Genomic DNA, 10,550 nt, shown 5'->3' with positions numbered 1-10,550 from the left:
AGCTGTCAGCTTCCCGTCATATGTGCAAGCAGCTGAAAAGAAAAAAAAACGGAAAATAAGGAAAAACACAGCAAAACAGCGCAGCACGTACGGATGTACCAATAGATAGGTTCGGGTCGCGGGAGCACCAAAACAGCATTAGCGTATGTGTGTGTGATCGGGTTTCGATCGCAAAAGGAAGAAAAACCCCCGCAGCACCGAAACCAGGGAGCAGGTAGCTGCTCATCCCGTCAAACCAGCGCTCAGCGGCGTTGGCAAAGAAACCTCCCACGGGGGCCTCGGGTTTTTGCGGAGAAAAGATGAGCTGGTGTGGCTTCTAAAACCACACAGGTGTATCGGTGGAAGTGGAGAAGAAAATCTTGTTCCTCCGACGAGTGCCAGTGGGCCAATACCCGGGGTGGACAGAGTTCGGAAGCGGAAGGGGGACCAAAATTAGATCTGCCAGAGTGGTGTGAGCGGAAAAACACCGCTAAGAAGAGTTGGTGCCCAACATTGTGCCAACAACTCCTCCATACCCAAACGCACACACGCATAACACGCTCTTTTTCAGCACGGATTGGCTGGAAAACGGGAACGGAAACGGAAGTGCAAAGTGTTTTCGTGCGAAGAAAAATTTACAGAGCAAAAAGGAGAGAGAGAGAGCGAGAGTGAGTGAGGTCACAAAGGAAGTGCTCCCGGTACACACGCGTATCGCATCCCCTCCCTCCTCTGGTACCTTCCATCCTCAACCGACGGAACAATTTAGTGCCCAATGTGTGTGAACGCCGTGCTGGTGTGTGCGCGTCCGAATCACGTCGGCATGCAGGAGGGTTGATGGTTGATTTGTTTGCTAAATTGTTGCGCCCTCGCCGTTCCCTCCCCGCCCCACCCCCTGTTCCGACCCGTTCCGTGTTTAGGTCACTGGGTGGGCTGTTGGTAGTGTAGCCCCGTGGCGGGGGAGAAGAAGAAAGCAACGACACATCCCCGAACACACTCGGTTGCGTGTCATCCGTGCATTACGCGGTGCGTGTAGAGTGTGAATTTAGTGTGAGTGCGCGTGTGTGTGTCTGGTTGTGTGCGCTTGTGAGTGGGCTGCATGCCAAAGGTCACCACCACCACAACTGGGTGAAAATTCATCCCAATCAGCCCCTCACACCCCAATCCGCACACACCATTCGATCGAAAGTGTGGAGCCTTCAGCCAACGACCAGGTCCAGCACCCAGCCCAGGACTTCTGTTTCCACGGCAACCAGGAACATTCACAGCCACCACGACGACGATGGATGAGCTGAGCGAGGCGGAACTGCGGTACTACAATGATCTGTTTAAAATCTGCAGCGAGACGGACGGGGCGGGCAAGATACCGGCCCTGAAGGCGACGTCACTGTTCCGCTCGGCCAACCTGTCCAGCGAGATCATAAACAAGGTTAGTAGGGAAGCGGTCGGCTAGGCGAAGGACCGCCGGAAGGTTCTGGTGGGTGTAGGGATGGGTCACCATCAATGTTGGCGATTTAATCGGTTTTTATCTAAAATTAGCGCACCCACCAGGAAGGGAGAGAGGGTGAGAGTGAGCGGCCGGCCGCGGGAGCAGTACTTGCGATGCACGAAAGAGCAATCTAGGAGCAAGGCGATACATTCATCCATACAGAACACACACACACACACATGCAGAGGGCCACACGAGCGCACCAGGGATGATAAAATCAACATGAACACGGGAGAGAGGTTGACACGATTGGGCATGCATGCGCGCTGTACCGGATGACCTCGGAAAGGCGGATGCCCCCGGGTACGAGAGCCGATGCCGATGCCATCGACACAGAGCAGGAAGAAGAACGGCACAGGAAGTTGGCACAGGAACACGAACACAGCCGCGACCGGGTTGGAGGAGGAAGTGTCAACTAAATGAAGCCACCGTGCTACCGATGCTACACTCTCTCGCACACACACACACATCCTTTTATTTCCTTTCCTCGTGTTTGCGATCCCGACCACCACCCCCGGCTGGGAGGTGGGTGGGTAGGAGGTGGTGTCGGTGTACTATAAATTGTAGTACCGGACGCGCGCGGGCGGATGTGTACTATTTTGTCAGCTGATTTTTGGCAAGCTTCCATCGGAACTTTGCTTTCACTTTTTGGTATCCAAATCCTCCCAATTTGGGAAGGGGGTAAATTGAAATAAGAGGCACGGGGACCAAACCAAACACCAAACACAAATCCAGTGTATGTTGGACGGTTCCGTGTCTAAGAGAATTCCTTCTTTCCCTCCAGTCACTTAAGTGCCTTATCGAAACCAAAAAAGGACTTCTTTTTGCTGCTAACAATGGGCAAGTCTTTCCACTTGAATAGCGTTTTTGGGGGGTACGGGAAGGCGAAAGTCATCGATTCTACATGCACACATAAACACACGCACACCATATATTCATTGGTGTCTTGGGACGTGGTTTCGCCCTCCCGTACACCCAGACGGTCGTTGAGCCAGCAGTCTAATCTCCTTCGTACACCATCCCACTAATGATAATAGCACACGTCCCAATTAGAAGACTTTGGAGGTGGACGGAAGTGGAGGGAGTGAAATGAAGAAATCCCCTCCGCTCCTCTACCCGAAGACAGAGGCGACGATACTGCGGAGAAACATAATTTATGATTAGCGCACGAAAGCGCCGCGGTAACGTTAGGAGGGGTGGGCGAAATACAACACCACAACCGCCCCACAGGTGTCGGTCACTACCACGGCCACACAAACACACAGGCACACAGGCACACAGGCACACAGGGCACACTCGTACTAGACAAGCCGTTTTGTGTTTTAGGCACGGTATTTATAGACCCATTTTTTATTTCTACTATTTGCGGTGTGGGTTTGTGGCGTCAGTTTCCGATTCCGCTAGCGTTTGCCTCGATGCAACAGGCGCAACGCGATCCATTATTGTGGGGCTTTTTAAAGCTGCTGGTTGGCCGATAAAGTTGATTGGAACAGGTTTTCGTTTTTTCTACAGTTTATGTTGAATGGTTTTCTTTTCATATGTTCTACTAAGGATTATTGGAATATTTTTTTGTTCAGAATCTTGAACTAGAGCTGAACTGAAACCCCCGTAAAAAGCTCCTTCCAGTTGCTTAGTAAGAGAAAGACAGCCTACTCGATCGCGTCCGCGGGTCGTTAAAATGTGAAACTTTTTAAAACAAGGCATATTGACACGAGCAGTGGTGCCTCATAGTCTTATCGAAAAGTAAACAAAAAATTCCACCCCACTCTCTCTCTCTCTCTCTCTCTCTCTCTCTCTCTCTCTCTCTCTCTCTCTCTCTCTCTCTATATCCCTTTTTCTCAACAAATTCTACCACTCACTCACATGTCTGCGTCTTTGTTTCTTTTGTTTTCTTTTGCAGATTACGGCACTGGCTGGCATTCCCCAAACGGCACTGCACCTTTCCCGGCAGCAGTTTTACGGCTGTCTGAAGCTGATCGCCGCCTACCAGGCCGCTGTCCCGCTGCGGGAAGAGATTCTTACAACTTCGGTCAATCTGCCGCTGCCCCAGTTCAGCTGGATCGATCCGGCGACGGGACCATCGTCCGGGGCGGGCGACTCTTCGTCCCTTTCCTCGAGCATCTTGTCGGCGGCGGGATCGGGCAGCGGTACCGGGGCCGGCGGCAGCCAAACGGGCACGCTGGAACGCAACGGCTACAGTGAGGTGAACCGTCGTGCCTCGCTAAAAATGGCTGGCGGTGTAACGGGTGGAGGCGGTGGTGCGGGAAGCACAACACAGGACAGCAGTGCCTCGACCGGGGGCGAAATGACCAACTCCGACCAGCCGAGCACCGACTCCGAGGTGGAGCATAACGATGATCCGGTCAATATGATTCGGGGTGAGCGCGAGCGGCACACGGTCGGTATGCTGAAGGGCGGTGGCATTGTGATGATCGGCAACAGCCATCCACTGGTGGGCGGGGGTGCCGGTGGTGGTGGTCATGGCGGAGGACACGGTGGTGGTGGTGGAGGATCGCCGGAAGCGTGGAGTACGGCAAGCGACAGCCCGACACCGACGAACAGCGTCGCGGAACGGCCGTGGGCCAACCAAACCCTCTGGCAGGGGTTGGTGTGTGAGGAGCAGCGGCAGCTGCTGGGCACGGAGGAGGAATCGTCCGACCGGCACAGCAGCGACGAGGACGAGCAGGAGATTGATCTCGAGTATTTCTACCAGATTTCACAAACGCAGAAGGACTACTATCTGAAACAGTTCCGCACGATCCAGCCGGACGTGCACGGGCTGGTGAGCGGACCGGTTGCGAGGTAAGTTGTGCGGACCGGCGTTCAACCCCTGCCATTGTTAAAATGCAATTTTTGGGTATTTTGTAGGGTTTTCTTCGAGAAATCACGCATCCCGATCGACGAGCTGCGACACATCTGGCAGATGTGCGACGTGACGCGGGATGGCGCCCTAAACTTGGCCGAATTTACCGCCGCCATGCATCTGGTGGTGCTGCGTCGCAACAACATACCCGTGCCGGCCACACTACCCCCCTGTCTGTTGCCAACGCTACTGCAACACTCACTGCTTCAACCGGCAGCGGGCGGTGCATCCGGCAGTTCCGCTCTGCCGGCCAGTGCTTCGGCCGAGTTGCCAACAACGACCGGTGGCAGCGGTTCTGGTGCTGCCGCCGGTGCGAATGTTTCCCTCGCTAACGAACGAACCGAACCGGCGGAAGCCGATCTGCTACATCTCGAAAGCGATGACAATGTAGAGAGCAGCAGCCGGAAGCGGTTCGACGCCCACAAAGACTATCAGCGCATGGTGCCGGTGCCGGACACGCTCGCGTTTGCGAAGGTTGCTGCGCCGGCCGGTGGTAGCGCGCCGGTAGGGGCCAGCGTTGCCGCACACGATGCCAGCCCGCCCTCCGTGTCGTCGGCGACCGGTGTTGGCAGCAGCAGCGGTACGACCGGCTCCGTATCGGTCGCCAACGCCACCAAGGGCAGCAGCAACAGTGGCAGCAACAGCAGCAGCGCGGCTGTGTCCACGACTGGCGGTCGCAAAACGCCACCGAACGTTTCGCCGCCGGTTTTGGCGCAGCACCATCAACAGCACGCGGCCGGCTCGGCCCAGAAGGTGAAACAATCGGCCGACCATCCCGTCACGCCACCGAACACGAAAACCAACAAGGTACTGGGGTGTGGTTTTGAGATAATGCGAACGTTTTTTGATTGCTGTTTTTCTCGGTGTTTTGTAGGAGTGGAACTCAACCACGAAAGAATGGACCAAGTTCATGGAATCTCCCACATCGAACGTCTCTAGTCCGGGCCCGAAGCCGGTCAACTTTGATCTGCAGCGAACGACGCAGGCGATTGTGTCCAATCCACACATTGTGCATCCTGTCCCATTACGTGTTACCCCTGTTGGTAAGTTTGTGTGAATTAGTGATGGGGAAAATGAAGTTTTGGTCGCGATCGATTTTGGACAGTAGGTCTGGAATCAGTGTCCCGAATCGGTCGGAATTGGTTTCGGAATCGACTCCAAAATCGGAATCGAATTCAGAATCGCAAACGACTCCGCAATCGGAATCGGAATCGGCTACCACCATAGCGATTTCTGGGTCAATTCTGATTCCGAAGCCGATTCTGACTACGGAGCCGATACCGCAGTCGGAGTCGGTTTCGTAATTGATTCCGAACACGGGATCGGAACCGGGTAGTTCCGATTCCGAGCTCCAACCACTAGTGTGAATCTTTTCCCCTCAAATCTCTTCTTTAACCTTTTTCCCGCTTCCCCATTCCCAGGTGCTGAAGCGGTCGATAATGGTAGTCTAGTCTATGGTAGTGACGGCACCGGCAGTCTAATGGTCGTCCAAACGAGGGACGATTCCAGCCCGAAGCAACAAACTTCCCAGCAGCAGCAGCAACCGCCACTGACCCATCATCACAGCACGCCCCGGGACTCGCTCACGAACAGCGGCGATTTACGTGCCATCCAAAGACCGCAGCCGAAGAAACCACCGTCGAAGGGTGTCGGGGCGATACCGCCACCGCCGCAGCGTGATTCCGGCGGTGCCCATCCAGCGAGCAGTGCGCACACGGGCAACGATTCGATGACCGTTTCGCTCGATGCGTCCGGCTTTGCGGCTAGCAGCAGCAGTAGTGCGGGTGGCAGTAACGCTACCGCCACCATCGAACGTTTGCCCTCGCTGGCGAAGAAACAATCGGTCGATCAGCAGCCACCGCCACCGCCGCTGCCGCCGCCGAGACCGTCCGCCCATCGGCACACGCGCAGCAGCAGCCTGGACCTGAACAAGCTGAAGCTCACGACGAACAGTGCGGCCATGGCACCGATAGGCGATCCGCTCAAGATGCCACCACCGCCGGAGGTGCCACCGAGGGTAACGCCGACCGGGGAGGCACCCACCGGTCATCGACAGCCGGCCCATGGGTTTGCCGACTTTACCCACTTTCCCAGCGGATCATCGTCCGGACAGCGGATTGGGGTTGGTATCGGACTTTTCCATCGTAACGCGGTGCAAGACGATAATTAATTGCATTTCCCTGTTTTCTTTTTTCTACCTTCTCCCCTCCCTACGGGTAGTCAATCGGTGATTCGAGCAACATCACAACGATCCATCTCGATGCGGCCGGCAACATGACACACCATTCCACACCGCGCGGTTCCGGCACGCTGCCGAAATCGCTCGTCATGCATCAGCCGCGCAACAGCGCGTTCGAGGTGTACCGTAAGCCGCACGCCGACGGACGGCTGGTAGCGGCAGCGGCGTCGGCTGCCCGCGGTTCCCAGTCGCCCCAGTCGCAGCAACCGCCGCTGGTCACATCGCGCAGCGTCGACACGTCCGGTGCGGTGATGTCCGGCGGCGGCGGCGGCGACTACGATAAGCGCATTTCCGCGCTGAGCGACAGCTTGCGGCAGGTCCGGTTTAAAGCGAACGATCCGCCGCCCGTCATGCCGGACGTGCTGAAGCAGCTGAAGGAGCAGAATCTGCTGCTGCTGCGAATATGCAACGATCTGAGCGAGGAACTGCTGCACATTCAGCAGAAGCGGGAAGACATTCGCATTAAGATCGAGCTGCAGGAGCAGATACTGGGCGGTGGTGGTGGTAGTAACAGCACCACCTCCACCATGCTGTCCACCGGTCCGTCTTCATTGCCGGCCGTGTCCAGCACGTCCTCGTCCCACACCAACCACCACCATTCGCACCATCACGCGAATCTATGAGCGGGTGGTTCGGTCGGTTAAATGTGACACGACTCCATTGGTCCATTTGTTCGTGCTCCGGGCACCGTTTTACCACCCCTCTTCCCACGGGGATGCGACGGTTGCTCTGTGTTAGATAGTGTGTTTTGCTCTGACTATAAGGAAGCCATATAATCAACATCCAACTTGCATGGATACTGTGTTTAGCTCGTGTCCCGTTTAGCAGTTAGATCGTCAAAGATATACATCTCGAACGCATATGCGAAGCATGTCTCCTCTCTCTCTATCTTTCTATATCTCCTGCGCGAGCACACACACACACACACTTATCCATAAAGTTCCCCGTGTCTCTCGAAAAGAAACGAATAAGACATTGCACTTCGCATTGAGCAGCGTTTTGTAAATAGGGTCAGAGTGCGGTGGTGTTTTCGTTTTTTCCTCTTTCGTCTGTTAGCTAGATTTATCCTTTTGCCTATAGTTATCCGGATCGATCGAATCTATCTCGTGTTATTGTGAAATTGATACTCATCCCTGTGCCGTGTGTGTGTGTCTAGCCACTGGGACAATATTTGATGGTTGTGTTTTGTTACTCCGCTGTCCGCTGTTGCTGGTGTGAAAGTGCGCATGTGTTGTGTGCTGTACATATTTCCGCTTTTCTTACGATTTTCATTGAAATGTCACTTCCAAGATCGTTTCAGTAGCTTTCGATTTAAGTAGGTACATGAGGACAAGTATGCAAAAGCGTCGATCCTCTCGCCTTTTCATCTAAGATTTTGAGTTTGAGATGCTCGAAGCGACACGATGTCAAACTCAAACACACATTGTATCCTTTCCGTTATAAATTATGGACCAAACTGTAAGCATACGTTTTTAAGCTTGTTTTTTTTTGTAACAAATAGCTTGTACTTTCTTGTCCTTGCAACGAACTCCCCCCCCCCCCCCCCGCATCCGCTTTTATCGTCATTAGTTGCAGCAGTTCATTCCTTGCTAAATATCTCCTCAATTGCTATTCATTTAGTCCTCAATGCGCTGCTCCTCTCTCTCTCTCTCTGTTCTCAGCACACCCTCTCTGTCCAGTTTATGCCTTCCCAACACGCCGCACAAAAATAGCGCCATTCGATGGCGAGATACTTCGATACGTTCGAAATGCTTGAAATCGTTAAAATGCGCATGCTGCTGTGCTGCGCTGCAAGCGAGGGATCACTGTTAATCATTAAGCAACAAAAGAAGAAGAAGAAAAAAGGGAATATATAGACAGAAGACATACATGTGTACGTATGCGTGTATGTGTGTCTGTGTTTGTCTGTACGTATGTGTATGTGTGTTGAACACTTCCGCAACCCGTTGACTGGCTTAGAGTAGCACACCCCATGGTGGTGCAATGTTTTTAAATCTTACATATTTTAATGATGAATTAATATACTTAGTCTGTATAGCGCTCTTCTGCCTGTGTCGTGTCGTAACGCAATGGAAACGCAACAATACAAAACAAAACAAAAAAATACGATAATAATATGTTTTAAATCGCTGAGAGCGCATTCAAATCCGATGGGTGAGTAGAGGAAGTGGTGCAAAACGGAATCTATGAACATTGCGCGAAAGATGACGATCGTTGAAGTTTGGATAAATGCGTTGTGGAAAAGGACGCGCGGACTAGCAGTCGGGCCACGGTGGTCATAATGAAGCTTGAGCGCATGTTCGTAAGAAAGAAACTGTTGAAATGGTGGCTCGATGGACGCATGGGTTATATAAATTAAACCGTAAATCTCTACTGTCTAAACACTAAACACTATCGTCGGCGCATGTGATCGAGACACGAAACAAAGTGAATGTTTGTTAAAGTAGAAGCTATCATGGGAAGCGAAGGGAAGATTACTGTGTAGGAAGGAACAATCGCCCCAAAGGGCGGCTTCTCGTACGTTTTTAGTGTGTCGTTTGGGGAAGTAGTAGCATAAAACACTGATAAGAACAATGACGACGTATAAAAAGCTTGTGTTGTTACATTACGTGGATGTGGACTGTGTATGGCTTGTTGCGGAGAGGGGTGTGGTATGTAAGGACGCGAAACGCGAACCTGGAAGGGTGATTCTATTTTATATACGATGTGTAATAATGCGTTAGCAAGCGATAAAAGAAACAAAACATTAATGCAAAAACAAAACGAATCCAAACCCCTCCCCCGGGGATCGTTTGTAATCAAAGAGTACGAGAGAAAGAGAGATTATTTATAGAACATAGAAGAAGAAAACGTCGGTGCGCAAACAAAACAAAAAAGCTCCAAACATATATTTTTCTCCCCTATTTGCGCGAACTGTACTAGTAGTAGTTGGTATATTAAATTCATGGCGTACATTTCACATTCACAGTGCAAACGACACGACCTAAGTATTACAAACACACTGGTGGGGGAAGCGCACTCTTTTGGTACGGCCAAGCATGCATAAGATCGGTTGAAATGGATCTTTAAATCATGCACCCCGTTTCGTCAGATCGTTAGAGGGTTCTTTTCCCCTTTCCCTCCGCGATGCCCCCAATTGTTTCTCTTTCTGATGGCGACGGTTTACGGCGGCTTTGCGTACCGAGCAGCTCGCAGCACCTCGCTGCGTTTGTTCAGCTGTAAGTTGAGTGCCATCCAGCCCAGGACTATCATCATAGTAGGAGGTGTGAAAGTGGGTGCAGGGAGGTCATAATTTGTGTATTTTTTTCTACTTTTCTTTCGCCCTTGAAAGGAGCACCCGCACCGAAAGAGACACGATCAATGTCAATGCTAGTGAAAGAATCTAATTGTGCAGATCTCCGCTGTGCGTAAAAACCAACAAAACTAAGCAGAGAGGGAGAGTACGAGAAAGAAAGAACGTTGAATAAACTCAAAGCATGTGTCATTCTAATTGGAAATGTTTACTAACTCCTTTAAGCACGTAAAAATGTCCGAATGAAGTGTATGACGCATCCGCGATTCGATTTTATGTTTTCAAGTACAACATTAAACGGACGACCCTTTAGCTCATTCACAAGGACAGAGGAGGCGTGGTGCAATTAAGGCCGGTATAATGGATTGGCAGACGAAATCGCGAGACCATGGGCGATTTCGGACACTCCTGAGGCAGGCCAAGACCGCAAAGCGGTTGTAGCGCCGGATAAGTAAAGGATATCATCAGCATCATCATCATCACGGATCAGCCACAGGTGTTCGAATGGCGCTCAATAACACCAAACAAAACGGTTAATTTAACCGTTACACGGTGCTGATAAGGCACCAAAACGGTGATGCATTGGTGGTTATTTCCAATCCTATAACATTGGAACTAACAATGTCTAAAGGAAGGTGACACAGCGCAACAGGAAGATGATAAGCACTATTGACTAACAAATGCCATTTTC

The 10,550-nt window shown here is 51.9% G+C and overlaps 1 protein-coding gene across 1 annotated transcript; it reads left to right on the top strand.

Annotated features, from left to right (window-relative positions):
- Nucleotides 1-16: 16 nt before the first annotated feature.
- On the top strand, nt 17-8,673 carry LOC121597417 (ralBP1-associated Eps domain-containing protein 1). Its single transcript, XM_041923150.1, has 6 exons — nt 17-1,405; nt 3,366-4,267; nt 4,334-5,135; nt 5,203-5,371; nt 5,750-6,450; nt 6,549-8,673. The coding sequence occupies exons 1-6, from the start codon at nt 1,259-1,261 to the stop codon at nt 7,188-7,190; spliced, it is 3,363 nt and encodes a 1,120-aa protein (XP_041779084.1). The 5' UTR covers nt 17-1,258; the 3' UTR covers nt 7,191-8,673.
- Nucleotides 8,674-10,550: the final 1,877 nt, after the last annotated feature.

The sequence above is a fragment of the Anopheles merus genome, chromosome 3R (assembly GCF_017562075.2).
Source record: "Anopheles merus strain MAF chromosome 3R, AmerM5.1, whole genome shotgun sequence".
Lineage (NCBI taxonomy): Eukaryota > Metazoa > Arthropoda > Insecta > Diptera > Culicidae > Anopheles > Anopheles merus.
This window is presented reverse-complemented; position numbering and strand designations above follow the sequence as displayed.